General features: G+C 41.3%; 1 protein-coding gene across 1 annotated transcript; it reads left to right on the top strand.

Moving 5' to 3' along the window:
* The first annotated feature begins 29 nt into the window (after positions 1-29).
* Positions 30-22,840, top strand: PTGR1 (prostaglandin reductase 1). The gene is made up of 11 exons (XM_030969392.1): positions 30-74; positions 11,696-11,843; positions 12,498-12,604; positions 14,462-14,507; positions 15,211-15,270; positions 16,469-16,636; positions 18,454-18,571; positions 18,857-19,012; positions 20,490-20,595; positions 21,603-21,721; positions 22,632-22,840. The coding sequence occupies exons 3-11, from the start codon at positions 12,499-12,501 to the stop codon at positions 22,740-22,742; spliced, it is 990 nt and encodes a 329-aa protein (XP_030825252.1). The 5' UTR covers positions 30-74; positions 11,696-11,843; position 12,498; the 3' UTR covers positions 22,743-22,840.
* Positions 22,841-27,676: the final 4,836 nt, after the last annotated feature.

The raw sequence follows: 27,676 nt of genomic DNA, 5'->3' as shown, positions 1-27,676 counted from the left end.
GGGGCGGTGCAGGGCCGCGCCTGGCGCCTCCTGGGACGGGGGCGGGCGCAGCCGGAGCGCGGCCGAAGGGGACGGTGGGCGAAGCTGGGCAGGCACGGCGGGGAAGGGGCTCCTGCGGCTCTGAGGGGGGCGGGAGCCGGCCCAGGGAGGGAAAGCGGCCGGGGCCTGTGGTCCCCGAGGGAGATGGGGGGAACGGGAAGGCACTCGGGCATTCCTGGGGAGCTCTCTAGCGGAGTTGAGGAGCTTGAGCGGTAGCTCCAGGCTGCGGCGGGAAGTGTCTTTGTACCTCCCTGAAATTACATCAAAATGGAGGAAGTGCTGCTCTATACTTTCTACATGCATTCCTATTTTGCCACTCCCTCCCCCCGAAAAACCCAAAAAACCAAACCCAAGCGCCATTTATGCCTGTTCAGATCTGTTGCTGTAATTTATACATACATGTTTGCATTCAAGCAGAATTAGGGGAGTTTGCTCAAAATGTGTGAGTACGTGTGCCTGGAAGAACAGTAGCTGTCTATTGCTGTGCTGGTCAAAGTAGGAAAGCAGAGTTGGGTGGATGCATTTACTCATTCCTGAGCCTGCTTTTGTCGAGCTGTGTAAATAGACCAGGACTTTGCAGGCGGGCTCAAGCTGTCAGCTGGACAGTGTTACTGCTGAGATTTGCTGCAGAACTTGATGTCCTGGACTACTGAGTTTTGATGTTATTTCAGTAATTTGAAATAATTCAGACTGCAGGTCAACATTACATTAGGGGAAAAAAATACAGTGTATTTGCTTGCTTCAGGAATTATATTGGATGCAGCTGTTTAAAGCATTAGTGTGACAGCACTGCTGCTGGAAGTACTGTAGCCAGAAGTACTTGATGGTCCTTTATCTGCAGTTCACTTGCTTACATCTGCAACCTATACTGGGAAAAATTATTTTGAATTTGGACAAAAATCAGATTGATACTGTGTAAGTGTGCAACCCACTCTTCATTTGGCAAACTGGAAGTGTTCCCAAATGATTTTTGAGTCTCCCTGCTGTGGCAAAGGTGCTTGAGTGTTTCTTGTCTGCAAGAGGGTTCCTTTTAGAGGTGGCTGCTTGAAATACACTGAACGTGGCACCTGCTTGTTCTTCAAATGGCCAAAGTCTTTCTTAGTGTGTGGTTGGTAGAGCTGGCAGCTGGGGAACTAGTACTGTAACTGCTCCAGCTGCTCCTTTTCCATCCAGATTAACCACAGCCTGAAATAAGGAAATGGAAATAAAGCAGAACCAATTCTGATGAGAGCGGCTTCATCCTATAAAGACAGACAGGTTTGCTCCCTATTTACATGAGACATGGGAAAGAAAATTACTAAAGTATTAAGAAATAAGTTCTTAAGTAGATCTGTAATAGCTTTGATGTCATAAGGCTTGTGAAAAATGCCAGTCACTTGTTTTTAAAATTTTAAAAGTTTAATAGTAATAAAATGGTTATAAAAATAGTAATACAATTAGAGTAATAACAATTTGGACAAATTGAATTAGGACAATATGAGACAATAAATACAAAGAGTTGCGGACGTCCGGATACCTTTTTCTGGGCAGCACAAGCCCGAAAAAGGACACCACGTTAACAGAGGATTAACCCTTAAAAACAATAGCCTCTTGCATATTCATACACTTCATACATGATGCATACATTCCATTCAAATACAGGATGCTGTCTGCTCATAGTAAACTTCTTCCTCTGAATCCTAACAGCACCTTCAAGGTGGGAAGAAGTTCGTTTCTTCTTATAAGAGGGCAATAAATTCTTTTTCTTGGAAAGATTTAGGTGTCCTGTGGCTGCTATCTTGCTGCGAGTCCTTTCTTTAAAAAAAGTATCCTACATAGCATAGTTTCTATTTTAACATTTTTTATAAGCTAAAACTATATTTAACACACTACTTAAGTGAATTAATACAGCATTACTTTTTAACACAACACATATAATATTCATTTTAATATTTGAGAAAAACCAATCATAAAATACATGCATTTTTCACAAGGCTTAAATTTGAGTGCTTCATTTTAAGAAATATAAAATCCAGTTGTAGCTATTTAACATGCAGTTAGCAGTCTGGAATGAATATAACACATGGTTTGAGGAAGGAAAATATATTTTTAGCAGGTGGCTATCTAGGAGTGGTTTTGTTATTGTTATAATAAATTTATTGAACTTCCAGGAATCAAAATTCCAGCTGTTCAAGGAGCTAGTCAGTAGAATCCTCTATGAAACTGTCCTTTTGGACAAGAGGTGACATATTCTTAAAGACACCTTCCATAGAGCACAAGAGCTAGTGATCCCCAGTCACAAGAAATTGGTTAAGGAAGGGAAGAAATCAGCATGGGTGATTCAAATAAAAAGGCAAGAAGGACATGCAGAGGCAGTGGAAGCACGGGACAGGTATCTGGGAAGAGTATTGGGAATCTTGGTTGTGTAGGGATGGGCTGAGGAAGGCCAGGGGCATCTGGAGCTGAACTTGACAAGGAGTGTGAAGAATAACAAGAAGGGTGTCTACCGGTATGTTACTTTGATAGGAGAGGTCAAAGAAAGCGTGCACACACATACCACTGTGGGAAATGCAAGGCTGGCAGACGGGTAGCAATGGATGAGAAGGCTGAGGTACTCAACAACTTTTTTGCCTTAGTCTTCAATGGCAAACCACCTCTCTCTCCACACCCTTAGCATGGATGGACAGCATTGTGGAGACTGGAGTAGCAAAGTGTTTCCCACTGTAAGTGAAGGCCTAGTGGTAGGATTGCATCTGTGAAAAATGCCATCCTGGGGTCCCAGTGTCATGATAAAGGAACCATCCTACAGTGACACATGACACCTGACAGCTTTGCCTCTTGCCACTGATCAACACTGGTCGTGGGTGTGAGCTGACTGAAATATTTCCTATGGTCTGTAAATGAGTGTTCATCTAGCCCTACCTCAGAGACAAATTGGTGAGTTAAACTTGTCCCTAAATTGAAGGATTGTCCACCACAGGACAAAGTCCGGTTGGCAGCCTATTACTAGCCATAATTTTTGATATCCTTGTGAAAGACTTAGACAGTCATGACCTGGAAGAGCAGAATCTTTCCCCACTACCCTGAACTTGGATCCAGCTCCATCCAGTGTTCTCAGTTCCTTAGTAGAAGAAAGTCCCTGATACACATGAACAGATCCAGTGTAGAGTCACCAAGATGATGAAGGAAAACCAAGAGAGAAATGGCTTTCTTCAATATCCAGAAACAAAAGCTATTGTTTCTGCTGCCATCTTTAGCTGCTTATCAGGAAAGTGTTAAGAGGATGGAACCCACCTCATCTGAGGGGAATGCATGGTAAGAGCTGATAACTGTTGTTTGCTAAACAGTGTTTTCCAATGGCACATGGAGAGTCCTGAGATTTTCTCCTGCCAAACCATGTCGAGGTCAGATATTAGAACAGGTTGCCTAAAGACATTGTGAAATTTTTATCTTTCAAAGTAATACAGCTTCACATGTCTGTGTGCAGTCTGATCTGTGCTTCCACTCTTAAAATTTGTTTCCTTGGACTCTAATTGACATCCCTCTTCTTTTTTTCCTCATGTCCCTTTAATTTTTCATTTATCAGTCTCCTTAATACTACAAGGTGATGGCTAAGAGATACAGGTCAGATCTATGTATATGCTGAGCAGGCTTGAGCAGCGAGTTTCCCTCTTGTGGGAGAAGTTGGTTGTGCATGTTGCAAGCAGGAACCTGTTCCACGATGAAACTACCCTTGTTATAGTACAGAAGTCCAGGAGGGGGCTTCAGAGAGATCTCTGGTGCTTGAAAGCACCACCTTGAAGTTTGTCACTTCCCTTCCAAGTCCACTTAGTCACTATGCTGCAAGACATGTGTACACTGCAAGGGGGTGTTTAATGTTTGTAGAAATCTATGCTTTTAAATACACAAAGTTTTATTTGGCAGCTGTAAAATCAAGCACATTAAACATTTCTCTCTGTGGGGTAGTGACAGGCCTGTTGCTGCAAATCTAAGAAGTGAAATTGGGCTATAAGATATTTCTGATGAAATTTTGCATTTACTGATGTTACAACATGTGTTTGTCCTGTATCAACATTTAAGTAAGGCAGAAGTAAAAAAAGTGCCTAAAAGAACTTTAGGATGATATGCAGTGACTGGGAAAGCACAGCTGGCTCTTTAAGTAGCTGGAGCTTTTTTTTGTCAGCCCACATCAGCTGCTGTGCCCTACAGAACCATATAGAACTGCTAAAGTTGGAAAAAGACCTTTAAGATCATCAAGTCCAACCTAGCACCACCATGTTCATCAGTAAATGAATGTAGTTTGTTCGCGTAGTAGACATGTCCTCAAGTGCCGTATCTACATGTTTTTTGAACATTTCCAGGTATGGTGATCCCACCAGTTCCCTGGACAGCATGTCCCAATGCTTTACAGCCCTTTCTGTGAATACTATTTTCATAGCACCTATATTAAATCTCCCTTGGCTCAGCTTGAGCTCATTTCCTCTCATCCGTTTGCGTATTACTTGGAGACTGACCCCCTCTGGCTACAGCCTCCTTTCAGATATTTGTAGAGAGTGATAAGGTCTTACTTACTGTGCAGTTTCTGAGGGCTGAATGCAGCTGACCTATTTCTGTGATGGTGTTGACTTCCCTTTTCACTTCTCGTGTAAACTTGCTCCTTTGAACCTGTGTTGGAATTGCAACCTGATAACAAAGTGCAGGGTGGTACAGTCATTTAGCACAGTGAAAACCAGTTGCCTTCAATCTTTGACCTTTTTCCAAGATTTGATAGTATTGCATAAGTAAGTGTAGTTGCAGCTTTATTGTTTCATAATGCAGTGTCATGCTTGTGTGGATATTTGCAGTATGGTCTCTGCCAAAAGTAGCATGGGAGTGGTTTGCCTTTACTTTGCTCTTATCACAGGGGAAAAAAAATACAATTGAAAAATTGTAAGAACTAAGCCAGAGGGGAACAACAGGTAGCTTTTGCTAAAGGTTGTAAGAACATTGGATTTGAGGCCATATTCACTCCCAGGTAATTGGTAATCCTTGTATGTGTATGGGAAGTCCTGAGGTAGCCTCTGGATTGTTACTCCCTTGGCAGTATCTGTTGCCAAGAAATCCTTCTATGTTAGTTTGGGGGGCTTTTTGTGGGTTGGTTTCTTTTGTTTGTTTGTTTGGGTTTTTTTGGTTTGGTTTTTTTTGTTTGTTTGTTTTTAAGGTTTTTGTCCCTTATGCTGGTTACTGACTGGCACTTTGTTTTGAAATGCTGCAGAAGATTTGGGGGAAGAAAATAGATAAGATGATGATTATCAGAAAAACTTTGCTGTTGTGATGACAGGTGAATTTCTCCTCAGAACCAATCTACAAACTAATTATGTCTGAGATACACTTTACTTAGCCTCAGAAAAATCACACCCTTTTCTTCCAATGTGTAACTGCTTCAGAATGGAGATAAAAGGAGAAGTACCACAATCATATCTGCAAATTGTGACTGTCAGGAAGATAAGCTGTTAAGCTAACCTAAAATTTGAATTGAAGTCATGTAACTGACAGGTTTCTAAAAGGGTTTTGTCCTCAAGGATAAATTTGGGCAAGTCCAGGCTGGGAAACTATACCACATCAATCAGGAATAACAGCTGAGGTTAGTCAAGAAAGGTAAACTTTTCTGATTTGACTCATGCTTTCTTGAAAGCTTTTACTGCTTTTCTGCTTGAATGTGATGATTCCCTGATTTTGGGTATCACCATTAACTCTTCAGTCTGTTGAAACTATTTCAATTTTCTCAGACTTGTCTGCCTCTTCTTTTCTAGTTGCTAGTATGTATTATGGTATTCCAGTTTTCACCTCTTCCTTCTTCTCTTCCATTTTCCCCTGAATTGTGAACCTCCTTACTCATGCTGATTTTGTGGACTGAGCTATGATTACCTATGTGAAGGTGCTTTGCTTTCACTTTCCTCTCTGCTGCAGTTTGCAGCAACTGCAGTGTCTGAACACAGGTGGGATCCTTGCTTTATTACATATATTGTTAGTGCGAAAAGGCAAGACTTCCCAATCCATTACTTCTTTCCTCAATAGTCTTTATTATTTAATAAGTTGATGGGCTAGACCACAGGTCAAGGAGGGTTTCAAGGACATCAGAATAAATACTGTCTAGGACTTCAATTTCAGCAAAAGCTTTGATGGTTCGTTTGTAAGAAAAACAAGCAGAAATGCATCACCTTATTTTTAAAGGCATCTTCTTATCCACTCTCTGGGCTCAGTTCTTTGTAACTTGAGAAAGTTTGTTCTCAAGTTATCATAGCAGTCTCTTTACTGTAATGATTATAATGGTCTGTGAAACACCTTATACAGAAAACACACATAAGTGAAACAAAGAGTTTTAAATCTACCGGCAAAAAGCTGTTAGAGGAACATTCCTAATAACAGTTTTGAGTCAAAATTTGGAACATGTTGGGAATTTATTTGCAGAGACATGTTGAAAGAAACAACAATTTTCAGGCATTCCTATGCACTATAGCATCCAAAATTTTTTGTAGACACTCCAAAACATCTGCATCTGCATTTATTGGATCATGGTATATGTGTTTTTTTTCTTTTTAAGTACTTTCAGAGCATTTAATCTCTGTTTAATGGGTAACCCAAGTTTTATCCAGCTAAACAGTGCTTTATTAAATTTACTGTCCTGGTTAGACAATTCCTATTGATTAGGTTTTCTGGGGTGTACTCAACTATGAATTGGCTCCCTTACTGCACCTGCAATGTGTTAATCAAGTTTTCTGGGGTGTATAGACCTTTGACTCCTTATCTTTCTTGTTCCATGACTTCTAATTAATCTCTAGTTATTTGATAGCCATTGAATAAGTTTTTGAATTCTATTCTTCAGCTATTTATTAGGTTCTCTAAGTGGTATGGGTCCATGGAGTTCCTTCCTGCAGTTACAGTGAGGTAATTTCTCAGGGTTTTCTATTGACACTCAGCCAACACAGATCTAAATCAAAACCAGCTAAAATCACAGTCAAACTTTTTTTAACTAATTAAATGTAATTCATTACAAATTTTTTTAAAAATCACAGAACTCCTGGTTAACTAAGATATAATTAACTGTCAAAAGAAATGTATTATTCAAACCTACTGACATTGAAAATGAGAGGAATAGGGGATTTATCTTTACATAAAGACCCACAAGCTGTGGGTCTTCTGGTAGATAAAACTAGCTCTGGAAGATAAAAGAAACATTGGGAAGGATTCCACTAATTGATTAATGGAAAAAGATATTTGCTTTTACAAATAAACTTTAGGTTTGCTGATAAACGAAATTAGACATTAAGAGATGAAAAAAGCAATGGGGAAGAAAAACCTCTAAATTCCTTAAGAATTAAAAATTAAAAGCGAGGGTTATACATTAGAGGGAAATCTTTGGGAAATCTTCGGGATCAGGCGTATTGGGGAGTCTGTACCTCTCAAATACCTCAGCCAATGGGGAAAGAGAGAAGGGAAATGCAGCTGGGAAATTAGGATAAAAAGTAGGCTGTGTCCTCCAAAAATTTGAGAGAGATCCCAGGGGAATGCCCCATGGCCTCTCCCTTTATTCGAATAAAGCCAGAAAGGGTCCTCTGTCTCTTTTTTGGACATGTTATAAATAACGAGAAAGCCAAATTAATAATGATAGCAAAAGATTTTATTTTCATGACCAAAAATGCAGTCCTTGATAGCCACAGCCAAAGAGACAGCATCGAGCCCGGGATCAGCGCTGAGTGAACCTGGATCCGACCTCTGTCGCCTCGGATATCCCTTTGTTCACGAATGCTGTCTCCGCTGGGGCTGTTTTATACAGTTTTTTCTGCCTGAGGCAGAGGTGCCCCCATTCCTTTTGTCACCCGCATGTGTATGAAGTTCCTTTTCACTGTGTAGGGTTGGACAATCACTGTTTCTTGGGAGGTGGCAGGCCCTGATCATGTCAGGAGAAGTCGGGTATTCAGATGTATGTTCTTGACGACTTCGGTTATCTTGATTGATGATACTTATCTGAATCCTGATCCTCCTTGGGTGTTCCTGGGTGGTTCCAGGAGAAGCCCATCTCCACACCAGCCATGTCCTTTTGCTTGCTGAGGAGGCATTCTTTCCTGCTGCCACCAGGATTTTCACAACTTCTTCCTGGTAATCTGTCTCTGGGCTGTGCGTCCTCTGAGGCTCCTTGGATTTTTGTTACATGTATAATTTATTTTACAAATTTTATTTTATACATTTTCCATACAAGCATGAATTAATTTACATCACATATTACAGACATAAACCTCTGGTGTTTGTGGATTAATTTTCTTAACAAAAACAAGGTAGTGTTACAGTTTACAAGAGCAGGTTACTGTTCTTGGAACTGATATTGTGGCTATGACATACTTAGTCCAGTAAAATTCAGCTGGAACCCACAAGTGTTGTATCACTGCTGTTTATCCTTTGGAGTTATTTTATATGCTTGCTTGAGCAATGTAGTCCTTACCACTTCTTATGATTTTATATCTATCTTGGTTTGTTAACCTGGAAATTAGTTTGTGAATCCATTAATCAGGCATGTGTCTGTATTGTTTTCGGTTTAGTTTTTTTCTTTTTATGACCTACAGGAAAGTCTCCTAGCCTTGAAGTGGCTATAATGATGTGATTTCAGTAGAAAAAAAAGAGAAATAGTAGGCAGAAAATTTGTCCTCTTTCCAAAACTAGGCGTAAATATAAAAAAAAGAAAAGGGTTTAGTGAAATTAGTGTTTCAATATTGTTCCTAAGCAGGATCATTGCTCTGCAGAAAAAAACCCAGGTATTCCAAAAAGTAGAGATGTTTGATAGGAAGGTGAGGATTCGTGTGAATAGGAGATCTGAGAGTGAAAGCACCCGAAGAAACAACAGAAGAGGGACAGAAATGGCCAGTACTGATGGCACGTAGATTTGCAGATCGTCCTGTACTCAGACTTGAAAACTCAAGCTACTAAGATAGGATAGTGGAAAAGTAAAGAACAGGGCTAGTGCCTTGGGGGCATACAGACAAAAGAGACAAAAAGCAAGGATTCAGTATTGATGATTCACAAACATGTGACAGGATGGAAGACAAAGCATTTCTGAATCACTGTTGGCTCCCCGGGGGTACAAATGGCACATCAGTGAATGGCTGCCAGCCTAGCCATCCCTTTGTCCCTGGTCATTCCTGGTTGGGGCACTTGGGTACCTATCTGAATACAGGGCACACAGGTGGGACAAATCCCTCTCAGTGCCTGTGAGTGTAAGCTAGTGGATGGGATCAGTTGTGTGTTTTTCTGAACTCACCTTTTGCTCCTGTAAACATGTTTTCTCGCTTTGCTTTGTTGTTGCTGCAGCATCATGGTATCTTTTGTTACAGCCAAACGCTGTGGATACCAAAGCAAATACATAAAGCAGCAGATACAAATGTTGGCCCACTTACCTACTGTGGGATGCTTTGATTTTGATGATACTTGATTTTGTGAAAGGTGATTTCCCCAGCACACACTTCTGGTGCAGGAAACCTTCACTTGCCTTTTGTTTCTTTGTCATTGTGGAACACGGAATATCTCTCTTTCATCACAGAAAGTTGTCGACTGCTGGTTAGTTTCTGGATTTCATGACAGACTCTTCTATCTAAATAGTGGAGAGCTTGCCCTGCTCTCCCTGATCCTTGCATGTGCATCTTTAAACACGTTTTGCTTTTTTTTTCTCACGTCCTTGGTACTAATTAGCACTTCTGTCTTCATGGGTTTTGTAGTTGAACAGGTTGCTATATATTGGTTTCTTTAGACTTTTCATCATTCATATTGTTATAGGTAAAAATCAATAAAGCTAAATTAATAATAATAATTAAAGATTTTATTTTTATGACTGAAAATATGGTCTTCAATAGCCACAATCAAAAGGACAGCCCGAGATCGGCGCTGAGTGAACTTCGGTCTGACTTCCATTGCATCAGACCCCCTCTGCTCACAAATGCTGTCTCTGTCAGGGCTGGCTTTACACAGTTTTTTTTGCCCAAGGCAGAGGTTCTTCTGTTCTTTTCGTTATTCTGCATCTGCATGAAGTCTCCTTTCTCTGTGCAGGGCTGGACAATGCTGTTTCTGGCAAGCGATGAATGTTGATGGGGAACTTGGTATTCAGATGTATGTTCTTCACAACTCTGGCAATCTTGATTAAAGATACTTATTGTTATAAATGATCAAATCTGTAGCCAATTTATCAAAAAAATCGACAAAGATTTATTAAATCAATTAACAAAAAATAGAATTTTAGGAAAAAGCAAAAATCAACCACAGCCAAGACAGCATCTGCCCCAGACACAGATGCTGGGTGCCCTTGGGTTCCCACTGACAGAGTGACAGTGTTCCCCCGAAGGGACACCCCGTGTGCTCACAGGAGCTAGTTTATATACAGTTTATTTTGCCTGAGGCAGAGATGACCACATATTTCTTTGTGTCTCTTTACATGTAAAGTTGGATCTATACATGTGTAGAAGCAGACAAAGACAAAGTCCGAACTCAGACATTCCGGGAAGGTCCAGATGATATCTTCTCATGCATGGTGCCCCAGGAAAACCCCTTCTGATGGCCCGAGTCAGTCTCCAGGCTGTCCGGGGAGGGGTTACCATATGCATAACTCTGTCTTCAGTCAGGCTGAGCTCATAGTCCAAGATTTCTTTATTCATACGGTAACTGGCTTGATGTTATCTTTAGTGTTGTCCGGGAACTGGTTAGAATGTGAATAGAATGCAGTCCCTGGCCAGAGCAGTCACCAGCGTAGGGTTTCATTTCTTCTAATATTTTATATATACTTATTTCTAACTACAGCATGAATTAATCTACCATATCAAGTGAACACTTATCAAGTGTTCATAGCTCTGGGGTGTTCTGGGATAGTCTTGGGAAAGGCTTATCTCTGCACAGGCAATGGCAATGTTCTTTCGATTGCTAATTAGGCTTTCTTTCTTTGCTGCCGTCTGGAGTTTTGCAATTTCTGTGTGGCAATCTGCCCCTGACTGTCCGTGGTCTTAGGGGTTTTGGATTTTTTTTACATGCACAATTTTATTTACAACTTTATTTCATGTGTATCTTATATAAGCACAAATTATCTCATACTACATATTACAATATTGTACTTGTGAGTTTTGACAAAAAGAACATAAGCTGAAGACAGTCCCCTGCGCAGAGTTTTCTCCCTTGCTACATTCCTCATTGCAACATAGTTGGGGCAAAATGCCAAAATTTGCTATTGTTTCTTAAGGTGGCTCATAGATATAGGCTTAGCCATTCAAACTCTCCTTGTGCTGAGAACAGGGAATGTGTCAGGGCACCCACCATGAGTGGCAAACGGATTTGCTGTGTTAAAGTATGAATTGAGCAATGAAATGGACATTAATTTTTAATTAGGTATTTCTGCACAGAGGTAGAACTCTTTAGAGTTTCAGGGCTGGATGGGTAAAATGTAATTTGAAGAAACTCCTGTTGTGATGGATAGTCTTGTCTCCTGACTGCAGTATTTTGTGAGTTCTAGAACCACGGGTTTTATGCATTTAGCATTGCGTGCTTGACAATGTGCCTGTGCAGCTGGCTGGGCACTGAACTGGGGGGGTTGGAAGGGTTGATCTCAAATCTTAATGGGAAGAAGGTGAATCACAGTGGGTGTGCCTTATGCTATATTTACTTCTAGGGAAGTGTACTGAGGGCGGTACCTACGGACAGCAGGCCTTTACATCTTTTATAAGTGTGTGACTGAAGGAGTCCAGCCTGTGACTGAGCCGAGGCAGAAGGTTATTGACTTGTCAGCAGAAGACCCAGTTTTCGCCTGCCTGCTCTAAGTATAAGTTTCTCTTTCTTTGTTCTTGTTGATTCACATGGGTGTAAGAAGGGAAGAGGACATGTGAGGATAGAATTAGTGCAAGTAATTTGTTTGTTTCTGTCTTGTATGGAAAATATTGGTAGCAATGTGCTTCTAAATCCAAGCTCTAAGCAGTTGGAGAAGCATTTTCTTTCAATATGATGAATGTCACAGAAAGTGTTCTTACTTACCTTTGTTTTTCTCATTTGCACTTTGGTTCAAGCTTGTAAAAGTTTAGGCTAATAGGAAACCTGGGGCAATAGACATAAGTTTTTAGTTTTATTTTCTAAAGGGATTTTTTCCTCCTAGAACTAGTAGATTTTCCTTCCTTAGTATCTTTAGAGTGGGAGTTGTACATTTTGCTGGAATGACTTCCCACACGATGACTTGCTTCCAGCAGGCAGAGAGGTCTGACAGGTCAGAGGAAGATCTGGGTTGCTAATGCAATAAGGAGACTTTTCTGACATTTTCTTAATCTGGTGACATTACCACAGAGACAAGCAGAGACTTTCTTGTGTGATGGCACATTATTGAGATAGGTGTTTTGCCTGATGAAATCTAAACCAGCCCACAAGCAGCCCGGCACTGTTGAGCATTGCTTTGACAGGTGTGCTTTGTCTGTGTTTGTACACAGGATGGTGATTGCCAAGGCATGGGCTCTGAAGAAGCATTTTGATGGTTTTCCCAAAACCAGTGACTTTGACCTGAAAAAGATAGAGCTACCAAATCTAAAGGATGGAGGTGAGCAGAGTGCTACTTGTTATTACAATTTTTTCTGGAGGTTATATGTTTGCTGATGTGTGGCTATGGAGCTATAAAACTGCATGTTTCTCTTTGGATTTTCAAAAATTGCTGGCTTGTCACAAGCCATGCACCTTAAGGGAGAAGGACAATTGCTGAAGAAGTATACTGATGGGGTTGGTGGTTTCAAAGACACCTTGCCTTCTGATAAGTCCCTTAGAAACAATGATTGAATTCTAAGCCCATCACACAGCAATTGGGGCCTACCTTTCACAGTTTCTGCTGCCTGATCACACTTGCTGCCTGATGACAAAGGCATTGGAATGTGTTTGCAAATGGAGAAAATCACCGTGAAGAAGTGATGTGGCCTCAAAACGAACAAACACAAGAAGATAATTTGTTTAATGCAGAGAGAGAGATGTGGACTGTGACTCAGAGCCAATGAAGTAACTGTATTAAGTTCCTAACATGTTTTACTAGTAAAATATTTTTATCTACTTTGATTTTCAAAATCATTTGGAAAAATATGGAGAACATGATACCCTATAGCAGTTGGTTTTCAGTGGAGTTTTTCATGCTGATGGAGAAAATATTGAGGATAGTGTTAGGGGAGAGCAGAGTGACTGCACTGGGAATGAGCCTGAAAGACCTCGGGGCTGGAGTCAGTGAAGGTTGATCTTTTATTTCAAGAAGAAAGATGGCAAGATTTCTGCCTGCATTCAAAATTTTTTGTTGTTGTTGTTGTTCCTTATCTTATTTGATCTGTTGCAACAAGAAGAGATGTTGAATATAAATAGAAAAAAAAAGACAGTTTTTATTCCTGTGTTTCTCTGGAGGAGATTAAGGAATATGATAATTTATCATCATATCAATAGCAAGACTGTTGGTAAAAGAACGAACTTCGATTTTTGGTTTCACATGAACATTTGTACTGTATTTTCTTGAGACTCATCCCACCATTTGTCAGTTACAAAATTTGCCGCACTTTAAAAGGTGTGTAGAAGGAATTGTCCAGAAGGATATTAAAGTACCAATTATGTTTACAACTGAAATATTTGAAAATGGAATTCTTCTTACATTTACGGATACACTTAAAAATTTAATGTGTGTGGGTATTTAAGAACATTAAGAGTATTTTTTTCCTTCATATTTTAAACCCTAAAGCAAAAAGAGGCATAAGTTCACACAACAGTGACACTTTTAAAGGCGATGTTATGTTACATGGCTTTCTGCTCACTCTTGAGTAATGGGAAGGTACTTAACATCTGAGTACATTTCCAGCTAGACCCCTGCAGCACAGGCAATGAAAAATATTAGCAGGTGGAGGTGAACCGCTAAAAGTGCTGTGTAAATGAAAAGTTTAAAACATGTTTAACAAGGTCTTTCCCAAGAACTAGTGTTGTTAGAGAGAGTAAAGTGGATTAGGCTATTTAGAAAAGAGGAACTAATGCTTTCTCTTTAAGGCAGACAGTTTGTGTTTGACCTGTGCCACCCTCTTCTGGCTGAATCATGGGATGACATTTTATATATATCGAAATTAAATGAGAGTTTTGTTTAGGAACTCTGGCTGCTTCACTCTTCTGTAGAGAGAGGAGATACATGCAAAATTGCAAGATTGAAAATAAGATAGTTTGCTAAAGCTACACTGGGGAAATTTTCTTTTTCAACAGCATACCAATAATCCAAAACTAAAGAATGTCATAGTTGTTTCTGGTAGGTTTTTCCTAAACAAAGAAGGGATAAGGGAGATTTTGAGCAGTCTGGAGTTCATATCAATTTAGTTGGAAGATTGGCTGGTGGAAACTATGCTCTACTGCACTGATAATATCCAGGAATTTGTTTTGTCTTTCGTTGCAGAGTTGCTGCTTGAATCAGTGTTTCTCAGTGTTGATCCTTACATGAGGTATACCTTTTTGTCCTTTCCGAATTTCTGGCTAAAGCGCTTCATTTAAATTGCCATTTAAACCTCAAAACAGCAGTGGGCAGCACCCACTGCTGTTATCAGTGTCCCAATGCCTTTGTGTGCTTTTTCAAAAATGTATGTGAATTACAAGACTCAATATATGGAAGTGTGCCAGATTTAACTAGACGTTGGGGTAACATTTCTGCTGCCCTAGACTTTTCTTGGAATCAGCTGTTGTTCCTTGTCATGTCTTCAGCTGGAATGCAATGTACTCAAATGAGACTGCAGCCTTGTAGCAGCTCCTGCTTAATTTAACTTAGCAAACTTGTACTTAAGTACACACATTTTAAGTTGGACATTGCTGATATACCCAATAGGGGGTAGCTGAAGCACAGGGAGACTGGGTAGTTTGAAGAGGCATTGTTGACACTAAATTCAGAGATAGTTCTCTGGGTCTCAGGCTTCTTGTACAGATGGACCATGCTGTGAAGATTATTGCTATCATCCCACCAGCATTCCTGCCCAGGATGCCCAAGTAGCTGGCTCTGAAAAGCATCCGGTCATGCTGTTACAATGGCAAGCTAATTGATACCTGTTAACAACAGATACTCTCTTTCTGGGTCAAACAGTTGCTACTAGTTCCTAGTGTGTCTGGAACGTTACTAAAGTTTCACACAGTAAGCTGTGTTTGCCTGTGTTGCAGACCTTACAGTCGAAGGGATATGAAGGAGGGTGACATAATGATAGGCACGCAGGTTGCCAGGTAAGACCTTCAGTTCCTGTTATTAATGTGCATGGCAGATCAGAACAGGAGTGTGCTGACACTCCAGACATCTGCAGCCTATGTTACCCCTCCTTGACTTGGGTCTACATACTTCTGCTACTGACGTTCTTACCACTAAGTGGTTGGAATGTGTTTTTCCTCTAAGAATCTCTTTTGCCTTTCTGGAGAGCATATATACCTGTGATAAAATCTGTATGTTGTTTTTGGTGATAATGTCTTCAAAGGCAATTTTTACAAGTATAAAGGACCAACCATTGTACTTGGCACATTTTGAACTTCATATTTTACAACCTGATGTGCTAGTAGCTGCATGTCTGCAGCCATGCATGCTGTCTACTCCAGCTGAAAATATCTCTGCCAAAGGGTTATTTAACCTTAAATCCATCCTTTTCCCAAGCTTGTGGTAATGTAGCTGCAGATGTTTCCTTGTGTCGGTTTGTTCCTGCTGTGCTGCCTGTAAGCTGCTGCCAAGGAATATCTGTGGCCTTTGACTCTTGCATTTCTCTGCAGAAACATTGAGGGCTGGGATAAATTAACAACCAAGTCTGATGAACAGAAGGTCAACTGTTTCTAATAATTCTAAGCTGCTTGTCTACCCCTTTCCAACACGGTTTTCTTGTTGAGCTAAGAAAGTGGAATTTTCATTTGGCACAGAGATGCTAATATGGATATCTCCATGATTTTAGATATTGCTTTTTATCTGGTTTCATTACCCCAAGGGGTTCCATCTTCAGGATCTTCGATTTTTAAATGAGGTCCAAGTTGTCTGAGAACAGACAGCCTATCAGCAGCTCCTTGCTGTTCCGTGCTTTAATTCCAGTGTCCTCTTTCCTGCATTCTAAGTCACAGAAGCCTGGTCTGGTCTCAAACCAAACTGGTGCTAGTCAAAGAAACTGTTGGCATTTGTGTGTGAAAATTTGGTTTATTGTGGGCAGGGCTAAATCTAAAATCATCTTGCCAGTATTTCCCTCATGAGAAGAGCTTGTAGACATTTCAGGAAAAACACTTGAGACCTACAGCATCAGCAGGTATGGATTAAAAATCATTATGTGAAATATTTCTTTTCTGAATCACAGGAAGAATGGAAGAACCAGTATTGATTTGTTTCTAACAGGATGTGGTTTTGGTTTTGTTTTTTTGTGGTTTATTTTTTTATTTTATTTTACTTTTTAAACAGGGTAGTAGAAAGCAAAAATCCTGCTTTCACAGTGGGGGCCTTTGTTGTGGCTGGCAGGGGCTGGAGAACTCATTTTATCTCTGATGGGAAAGACCTACAACTTCTTCCTTCCAATTGGCCGGAATCACTCCCCGTATCTCTAGCTCTTGGAACAGTTGGCATGCCAGGGTAAGTTTGATGATGAAAAGGCAGAGATGAAAAGGCAACTATCCCCTGGATTTTGGTGTGCAGGAGGTTTCTTCCTGTTTGTATTGATCTTTGTCTTGTTCTACCAGCATACTGCCTATTCACGCTGCTAAAAAAGGCATGCTTCTGGATGCCCTGGCCCTGTATAGGGCATGAAGTTTAGCCCATCCTCAACATCAGAGGAGATTTGTCGTGGAGATTATTGTGCCTCTTCTTGAGGAGCTGTAATAGGTCAGAAAGAGGATCCAGGAAGAGCTGGAAAGAATCTAGTTCAGTCTGTGTTAAAGTCAGTGGAAAGTCTCAAACTTCGCTGGCGCCTGGACTAGTTTGTTTTTACTGATTGGGCTCTGCTTTTCTCACTGTATTTCCAGAATCAACCCCAAAATGCAAAAGACAGATGCTGTATCATGCAGCAAAATAGATGGTCTTTAAATTGCACTGCAGCAGACAAAAGTGCTGTGCTTTGGAATCCGTATATACTATTGGAATCTGTCAGTAATCTGCTTGCATTTCTTATTTCATTCTCTGTAATTTTTATGGGACATCAGGACTTAGGCAGTCCTAATGATCTGCAAGGCTTTCAAAATTATTGTAAAATTGTGTGTGGTGGAGAACTTCTCAGATTTCATTTTAAGATCAGTCAAGATGCATGTTTTTTCTAGATGTCTTATACAGGAATTCAGTTAACTCTTTCAGTTGAGACCAAGTGGGAAGCTCTGAGCTTGAATTTAGAAATTAGAAGACTTCTGTGGGATTCTGGGCCAGTTGATGAGCTACTTTAGTAGTTCCTGCAGATTACTAGTGCACTGCTGAGACCTGAAGTTCAGTTTCCAGTTTTGGGCCCCTCACTACAAGAAAGACTTTGAGTTGTTGGGGCATATCCAGAGAAGGGTGACAGAGCTGATGAAGGACCTGGAGCACAAGTCTGATGAGAAGCAGCTGAAGGAGCTGGACTTGTTGAGCATGGATAAAAACAGGCTCAAGGAGACCTTACTCTTCTCTACAACTACCTGAATGAGGTTGTAGCCAAATGGGGGTGAGTCTCTTCTTGCAGGTAACAAGTGACAGGACAACAGGAAATGGCCTCAAGCTGCATTAGGGGATGTTCAGGTTGGACATCAGGAAGAATTTCTTCACAGAAGAGATCGTCAAGCGTTGGAACAGACTGTCCAGGGAAGTGGTGGATTCACTGTCCCTGAAGGTGCTCAAGAAACAACTGGAAGTGGCGCTTAAAACTAAGGTTTAGTTGTCAAGGTGGTAACTGGTCAAAGGTTGGACTCGGTGATCTTGGAGGTCTTTTCCAACCTTAACAATTCTGTGTTTCACCCAGTAGACATAGCGCAGTAGCCCTCTGGAGCAGGGAGCCCATCAGCAAGCTTTTTATCTTTTTCTGCCAGCTTTGATTTGTGATGAGTATAATTTAATCTAGTAGATACCAATTGGCAAGTGACCTCTGTCTGCGTTGGATTTCCTATCTCCTCCAGTATGTAACTGAGTTGTCACAGAGTTAGTTATCTGTGCTTTTCCTTCTGACTAATGAGCACAACAAAAGCTGTTTTCGCCTTAGAGAGATTTCTGCCTCAACAATCTCTTTCCCAGCAGTGTGTCTGTGGGTTTTTTTCTGGGATGGCTGTGAAAAAGCCAAATCAAGAAGGTTGGATTAAGTTTTGTATTTCACGATACAAGAAAACTTAATCTTGTGCTGGTAGTGACAATATTTTTGATCTGTGTGGTCAAATTATGTCTGTGTGTCTGTCATCTTTTATTCCTCACTGAACATTCTTTCATTTTCTTTGCAGCCTCACTGCATATTTTGGTCTGCTGGAGGTCTGCAAGATGAAGCCAGGAGAGACAGTCCTGGTTAATGCTGCAGCTGGTGCTGTGGGCTCTGTAGTGGGGCAGCTCGCTAAAATTGGGGTGAGTGGCTTGAACTGCTTATACTTGCTGCTGAGAAGACTTAGCTCTTAAACAGGGCAACAGGGCCATGAATGATCATAGGACAAGCATCCCTGAAGGAATGCCTACACTAGGGTCTTGAGATGGAAAAGCTCCTGAGTACATTGCAAATCTAGCTGGATGTTTCAGGAGCTCATATACTGACAACAGCCTTACTTAAAGGGTGAGCCCTTCAACTAGCACACTCTGAGTGTCAGCCTCTGTTGTCAGGGGATGTTTATAACTGTTTTTCTCCTTTCCTTGCAGGGTTGCAAAGTGGTTGGCTGTGCTGGCTCAGATGACAAGGTTGCCTATCTGAAAAAAATAGGCTTTGATGAAGCCTTTAATTACAAGACTGTTAAATCTCTGGATGAAGCGCTGCATAAAGCCTCTCCTGATGGCTATGACTGCTTCTTTGACAATGTAAGTTCAGAGAGAAGGCCTTTCCTTGAGCATCTGTAATTTTCTTTAAACTGTAGCAGGAACTCAATATTGTAATCATCTAATTGAAGTCTACACCAGGATTTCAATGTGGAGATCCATTTAATCAAGCAATGGTGTCTGTAGGAGCTTACTGCTTTTCTGTTCCGTTCCCACACATATTTCTGCAGCTGACTTGAGCAGTAACAGAAAGAACAAAACCGAAAAGGCAAAGCTGGATTGTTGGCAGTGTTTGTAAATGGAGAGAGAGGTTTTACTTCACTCTCTGAAAAGTGTGGCACATTTTGGGAAGTGACATTCGCAGTAACATGAAACTGATCCAGTCCATTCCTGGCCCCACCTTTGACCACAGGCAGTTCTCTGCTATTGCTGAAAGGGGAGTGAGTGTGGATAACTCCACATTATGTGGTCATGGGGGCTGCCTTGGTACCTGAAACAAAACAGTAGCAAGGCCCACTTGCAAATCTACTGGAGAAGCCCTCAGAAAGTTTCTGACATCTTCCAAATATAGCTGGAATTAATGGGGACAATGTACTGTTCTTGATAGGTGTTTGAATGTGAACATCTTGTTTTGAAGGCTAAGAAAATTTAACAGTATGGATGCAGTTAAATTGTGTCAGTTCACTTTCAAGATAAAGAACTACCCCTGTCTCTTTTGATTTCCTACTACAGTTAACATAGTTATCATACTTGGTAAAAAAATATAATACCTGGCCACGGGGGTATTAGCTGATATACTGGCCTTAAACCCCCTGGCTAGCTGCCCGTTTTAAAGGAAACCATCATCACCTCTTTAGCTTGTCTTTTAGAAGTGCTTCTACCAATCCAGGGATGAAGGCCGTGGTGTTTCGCCTTTCTCTGGCAATTGAAAGGAATGTTCGGTGTTGGGGCAAAGTACTTGTCTCTTTGGCAGGAGCTAAGGTTTTAAATAGTTTTTATGGTCTTGTCCATTCCCTTCATTCTCACTTCTAACTTTTGTGCAGAGCTCTGCACAGCAGTATATTTTCTCACAGCTTTTCACTATTAAAAGTTTCTTTTCACAGCACATCCCTATTTTGGAGATGAGAGCCATAAAGTAAAAAGTTTGCATCACCATAATATAAAGATGTAAAATTGCATACTGGTGTGTGGGAAAAGCAGGGTTGGTGCTTCTTAGCACCCTTAGGAGGAGGGATCTAGGTGCTAGTCCTGCCTGATGCTTCCAAACCAAGCTTCATGAAGCAGATTTGGAATTAAAACTAATTCCATACATTCATAACTAATTTTTGGAAGAGTGAGATTGAGTCCTCACAGGTCTGTGTAAATCCAAGGGTTTCTGCAGCCACCAAGTCTTTGGGGTAGTGGAAGTTACTTCCCCTGATTGAACCTGTTGGTGCAACAATGCAATGTTGGCAGATTTTGGCAGCCAATGCTAAACACTGGATTGTCTCTAATGCTGCACGTGCTCTGGTTCTTGTAGGTGGGTGGAGAATTTGCCAGTGTTGCTATCAACCAAATGAAGAAATATGGAAGGATTGCAGTCTGTGGTGCCATCTCTCAGTACAATGACTCTGTGCCTCAGAAAGGTGTGGGTCTTTATTGTATCTAAAATTATTTTGTCTTTGGTGATGGCAGAAATACATAACGACAGTCTACTGTTCACTTCCCTGTGCCATTTAAGTGTATGTATATGTATACATTTGGGTAACTCCTGCTGTGGGACACTGGGACCATGCTCCCTGTGTGTACATGCACTCATCCACCTTTGCACCCCCTGTCTTGTGACATCAGCTGATTAGGAATGAGGGAGTGGCTAAGATACTTAAAACAGGACTCCACATGACCTTATGCAGATATAGATCAGCCGGTGTGGTGTCATGATGCCATTTATACAGTAGTATGTACTTTAAGATGAGATAATGGTTTTCCTTCAGGTTTTTAGCTGATGCAGCTTAAGCTTTCTGGGTTATTTTTTTTTCCAGTAAGGTTTCAGCTACTAATAAAACTACTGAGAAGTGTGGATGAATGAATATTCATTTTCAATAGCGTTAAATTTTCCAGATTTGCTTTCTAAAATAAATTGAAGGACAGTATTTCTTTGGTAGCTGACTGGCTTTGGACTATCAGATCACTTTAAAAAATGGAACAGGCTTTTGGTAATGAGGAGGCTATCAGACATTTTTGTGACCGAGGAAACTGTTTTTCTAGAGTTTATAACTCAGATCCTGAGAGTTAGAGAGAGCATGAGAGCCTGTCAGGCTATCAAACAAGCTGTTAAAACAGTATTTTTGAGATTCAGCTTAAGTCACTCAGTTGAAGCTGAGGCCACTTTATTTCTGAATGAAATAAATTCTGTTTTCAGAATTGTTTAGCTCCACAGCTTTAGGGATCAGGCCTTTGTCTCCCTAGGTGACTGTCCATGAATCTTCAGTCTGTTGTGCTGGAAATTCTCTTTGGAAAATATATCTGTTGCCGCTGGCTGAAAGGAAGTGATTCAGTGATCTTTACTGGCTAAAAGCTCACTTTATGCATCGGGACTTACTCTGAATGAAACTGATACTGCAGGTGGCTTGCTGGTTCTTTTCTCTTGCAGGCCCTTATGTGCAGCTTCCCATGATCTTCAAAGAGCTTCGAATGGAAGGGTTTCTTGTGACCCAATGGAACAGCCGCCGGGAGGAAGGTCTGCAGGCCCTGCTGAAGTGGGTCATGGAGGTAAGGAAGGAAAGGGCAGCTGTTTGTAAGGTGTACTTGCACTGCAGAGTCCATCTCTGCAAGAGGTTTCTTGTCATAGCTGTTTAGGTGAGGTCACAGCATGACGCTTTCCTTCTCCCTGCCTTGATCCTTGAGACTCTTGGGGACAGTTAAACTATAGTAGATATGCCTGATCCTTTCTGTTTTGTTGAGATGTGTGATATCAGCTTGTAGACTCAGATATAATCCAGAATACATATTGGCTTTGAAGAAGCATGCTTCCAGAATAATGCAAAAATACTTATCTGATAATGGAAATTTTCATAGTTAGAGTAAATTCCTGTATCTCTCATTCAGTCATTTGAGTATGGGCCAGGATTTCCATTGTAGTATTGTGCTGAAGTTACTGGCAAGAATGAATTTATAGTATTAGGAGCAGGGCTTTAAAGGGATTTAATAGGGAATTTCTTGTATTTTATTTTTCTAGGTGGAGGCTGAGTTAGTAACCAAGTTCATGGCTGTGAGAAGTTTGTGAGTGTGACCAGTAAAGGCTAAGAGGCTCTAGCTTTTACAAACTTGAGGTTTTGGGATGGGTCAGGTTTTAATCATTGGATTTGCAATTCCATACTTCTGTATGGGTAGAGACAGGCCTGGTTTTGGGTAAACGATCCCCTACCTGTCAATTGTTTGAGGACCAAGTAACAATAAATCTGTCCTGGTACATTTTTACAGCAGTTCCTGTTATGACTCCAGGTAAAAGGTTTTACAGCAAAAGGAGATCTTCACAAGAGCCCACCTGGTTTTGCAGTTATCCTGGTGCATGCCAGCTTGCATGTTTCAAATGAAATATATATGCTGGAGAAAATATTGCTGCAGTTTGTTCTGTTTTGGTGGATGAAAATTCAGCAATTTTCTTTCTTACTTTTGACAGGGGAAGGTGAAGTGCCATGAACAAGTCACTGAAGGATTTGAGAACATGCCAATGGCTTTTATAGGAATGTTAAAAGGAGAAAATCTTGGAAAAGCTGTTGTAAAAGTGTGAAGATCAGATATTCCTGGGAGACTGGCACAGGAGAATGTGATTCTGTCAAATGCTTTTAATTCACTTGTCAAATCATGTGATCAGTATGTTTCAATCATTTTGCTAGATGTTTGTTGATGGTAAATTCTATTAATAATTTGACTAATAAGTCTTAAGTATATTCCTGTTGCTTTGCTTCTGAAGAAATTGAGACTTGCTTCCCAGAGCTACACAAAACAAAGTGCCTTAAAATTGCTGAAAATCAGACCTGTAATAGATTTAATAATAGCTTGAACTTTTCTATGAGCAGGCTTGTAGAAAGGAAAATCAATTTGAAAAGATTTGCTAACTGATGGCACATTTAATTTTTACCCATTGATTTGGCCCAGAACTTTGCAAGGGGGATTTTTTTTAACCCATGTCAAGGAGCGGAGAGCAAGCTAAGCTAACAACACCTGGGGATTCCAGCTTAACCTCTAGCTGGCTTTTTAAAATTTTTTTCATTAAACAGTGTAGCTATCTCAGTTATTCTGAGAATATGGAAAGGAAAAATAAATATCTGAGTGTATACTTTGCTTATGTTACAGTTCTATTTGTGGAATACTCTCTCTTTCACTTCCTTATGGTTAACACAGAAGAGCTAAAATATTACAAGGACTTGTTTATCCCAGCAGATCTGAATGCAGGTGATATGGATAGATTACTAATTTTCTTGAGAAATTTGTCGTTGGTGTCCAAGCTTGGAGCTGACCTTGCCATAGAGTTTACCCTGGCTCTCCTGGAAGGTGAGATGAATATGATGGCCCTACTGTGTTAAATTGGTGTTCAGCACACACAATGTGCCAAACAAAGGAGATATGAAGATTAGCAACTGTAGATATCTTAGATGTTCTGAAAAAGAACAAGGACCTGTTATTATGGGATACATAGAGGCATTGAAGGTGATGGTGATCCATTTTCAGTCAGGAGGACTGACTTCATTAGTTTGAAGGTTTCATTACTGATCCGTGAAGAGAGATCCCAAGCAGTCTTAATATCTTTGCAGTGCCAGGATTAGATGCTCTGTATGTCAACAAAAAGAGATCACTTACTTAAGATGTAGATTGGCAATACTTGCTGAGTGGACTTAACAAAAGACACCCTGAAATGCAGGTCAGCTGGCCGCTAGGGAAATAATGAACTTTGGCACAAGTGGGTAAGAGGTTCTGGTAGCTTTATTGTGTTTTCTGAGGAGAATGAATTGACAGTTTGAGTAAGTTCCAGTGCTGTGGTTTTACAGTGACCACTGAGGAAGATCTGTGGACTAATACCATTGCACATCACATAAAGTGGTAAACCAAAAAAGGGAACTTCTTGTCAGTAGGCTTCAGATGCGCTGACTAGAGGTGTGCTGTTGTGTGGTAGCTCTTTGTTGAGGAAGTTTACACAGGCAAGCATAAGGTGTTAAGCAGTTAAACCACGACTCTAGAAATAACTATATGCATAAATGAAGAGCTATTTAGCCAACAAATCATGAAGCCTGCAGCTGTTTACATTTAAGATAAAATAAACTTCCTTTTGCTCTCCAAGGGCAAAACCTTGGCAAGAATGAACTAGGTGAGTTTGAGAAACTTGGAAACACCTGAGGAGATAGTGGAGATGGACATCCACCTGAAATGCAGTTTTTCCTCCTATGGTCCAGGTTGGTAGACAGACAAGGTGAGGGAGGCATGGGAGCTGCACCAAGTTCTATTTCTACCTGCAGCTGACAAACTGCAAAACTCAAGCTTGTGCCAAAGGGCTTGCAATTCCTGAAATACTGAATTAAATCCAGTGAATTAATGATCTCTTGTTTCAGGTAAAGTGATGATTAGGAAATGAGCTAAGAACAGCCGCATGGAGTTCCTGTCCTTTGGTCAGAGTTGTAGAAAGATTTGTCAGTTAGAACAATCCTGGCTCAGCCTGCTTCCTCCTAAAATACAGATCTGTACATTCCCCTTGCTGTGTGCAGATTTTATGATTCATAAATAGCAGTTGATTTTGCAAGGCTGTTTAACCATAAAAATATAATTTTTCTGTGTAAAACCAACACCACACACCTCTGAGCCTCTGAACTTCTCTGGGGAATATAGCTGTACCCTCCTGAAAATTCAAGTTTTCTGTTACACGTCTGGAATGCTGCTACCACATGAATAATGACAATTACCCCTCATTGTCTGGCACTGTTTGGAGGTCTTGCAGTAGTTTCTCACTGTAAGCCTTATTGTCCTCAAAGTTCTAAGTTTGTGGAATAATACCTGGATTTTTCCACATGTTGAAAGTAAAATGGAAATATTAAAAATTTTGGGTTTTTTCCTTGTGGCAGTGGCACAAGTCAGGATGAAGGTCTCTCTGTTTCACCCTGCTAGTGAAGCAAGCTAATCCTATGACTACAGCCATGGTAATGAAGTTAACAAGGTGCCAAGGTCCAGCCTAGAACAAAGACACAGCAATGTGTTGTTGGGATTGGCTTTTCTGCCAGTACATGGCTCTGTGTGTTTTTAGGGGCAGAGCATGGGTAGTACCTTGCAGGCAGTCCAGCCTGTCCTCTGACAGCTGCACAGGGCCTGTGAGCAGCTCTCTGCCAGGCACCCCCTCTTCTAACATTATCACTCTGCAGCTGATCTTAAAGGCTTGCTGGGAAGGGGTGAGCTCCAGTGGTGCCACTGGCTGTCAGAAGGTGTTCCAAGGGCTTGCCTGGGGCTAGGTCACTTCAGCAGTTCTCCACTGTGTGTGTCTGCAAAGGTGGAAAAGGGTGTCAGCTCTGCCCAGGGTGCAGTGGTAATTTTTCCATCACTTTGCAGCTGGGGCTATTTGATACTCTCTGGTCTTTTTCTGCTGCTTTTCTCCAGTCCACATGGCCGTGTTTGTGCCACTATAAGTTACAGTTTGCAAGAAGGGTGGCAGTGGGATTCGAGACTTTATTATCCCAGTTAATTGAGGATGTAATATTTGAGAGCAAGAGGAAGAGTTTATTTTATCTTAAATGTAAACAGCTGCAGGCTTTGTAATTTGTTGGCTAAATAGCTCTTCATTTATACATATAGTTATTTCTAGAGTCATGGCTTAACTGCTTAATGCCTATGCTTGCCTGTGCAAAATGAAGCAGTCTCTAGAGTTGTACCAGGCTAATAAATATGCAACTCTTATGTCCTGTTCCTAAGCAACATCAAGCTGGGGCTGGTGGCAATAACTTGTTTGAGCTCAGGAACATAGTGGGTACTTCCTTGAGGAGTTCACCATGGCCTGCCACAGCAAAGGTAGCCTCTGGAAGCACTGGGAATTGTTCCAAAGGGCTATGGGTTGTTGAAACCAGGGAGCTATCCCTGGAATCCATTGCTGCCTGATGAGTTTCTCTCATGGTCCTCCCAGGGTCAGTGCCCACGGGAGGGGTCATGACACACCATGGCCCAGCCATAGCATCCATTTCTATGTGAGGTGAGGTCTGTTCCCCAGCTGGATCAAATCCAGCCTTAAATCTGCCACCACCACTGCCTGTACTGGAGGAAACAAACCATACGTCCGATCCTTTGCTTTTATCTTGCTCCTATGAACCTTACTTTAATTGTTCACCTCCACCATCTGCTCCAGACAGGTTAGCTTGCTGCTGGCCATTACCTACAGTGTAGGGAGATGCCTCCTGTCCCTATCCTCAACCCATCATCACTAGCTGAGTGTGGGCTCAGCCTCCTTTGGAGCAACCCTGCAGAGTGGTGCTACAACTGCCCATTGTGTTTCCCTTATCAGCAGAATTAACAGATACAGTACTGTTCATGGTGTGTGTCCTTGCTCTCCCCCAGGTGTCTCACTCAGAGGAGCTAGAAACAAAGAAAGCTGAAATACAAGACTCCATTGTCTCCCTGAGCAAATGTCATGGGCTTATTCAAGTAGATGGGAGATGACCCAAGCCTAGTCTAAAACTCTTCCTCCTATGCCTTCTAATGCTTAGCTTCACCACTCCCTAGAGTCTGTTTATACCCCTGTTACATCCATGACAAATGCTTCAATTCCGGTAAGCCAGGCAGATGGTGCCACCAGGATAGTAGGAGCCCACCTTCTCCCATGCATTCCCTTCTAGCCCATTGCCTCAAGGTACAACCATCCCCCCAGCACTGTCAGAGAGGTACAAACACAAGTCATTCACAGAGCCTGCCTGTGTATATGCACTGTAAAAAACCCACAGACAGCCGTGGCCACCTTGTGGTGATCTGCATGGCACAAGCTTGTGTTTGTCAGCTGCAGGTAGAAATAGAACTTGGTGCAGCTCCCATGCCTCCATCACCTTGTCTGTCTACCAGCCTGGACCGTAGGAGGAAAAACTGCATTTCAGGTGGATGTCCATCTCCACTGTCTCCTCAGGTGTTTCCAAGTTTCTCAAACTCACCTAGTTCATTCTTACCAAGGTTTTGTTACTGGGGAGGCTGCAGGGATGGCTTCCTGTGAAAACCAGAAGCTGCCACCTCATCAGATAGACCCAGTGACAGCCAGCTCCAAAGGGGCCTTAACCAATGGCCAAAGCCAAGCGTTTTGTGATATGAGTTTAAATAAAAGCTCTAAACTATAGTAGTAGCAAGAAAGGAACAAGAGCATATGGGAAAAAGCATCTTGCACCTTTACCAAGTCAGACTTTCCCACCCTTCACCAAGGACCAGGGACTAGCACGGCAGAGTTAATCCAGCAAGGATTTTAACAGTATGCTCCTCAAGCCAATTCCTTTGGTGGCTGAAAGCTGCATGTCAATAGAGCACAACACAGAGGAGCTGCTTTGCCAGTTGGCATTGGTAAAAAATATGTGTAATTCTTAGCTTGGTAGATCCAGCTAGTTTTAATGAATGAACAATTAAGAAATTAAACATTGAAATGATTACCAAGACTCTTGCTGGAATCATTCCAGAGGGAAATTAAAGTCTTCATTCAGGTCAAGGAAAGAAGGGAAA

The sequence above is a fragment of the Camarhynchus parvulus genome, chromosome Z, assembly GCF_901933205.1.
Source record: "Camarhynchus parvulus chromosome Z, STF_HiC, whole genome shotgun sequence".
In the NCBI taxonomy this organism is placed as follows: Eukaryota; Metazoa; Chordata; class Aves; order Passeriformes; family Thraupidae; genus Camarhynchus; species Camarhynchus parvulus.
This window is presented reverse-complemented; position numbering and strand designations above follow the sequence as displayed.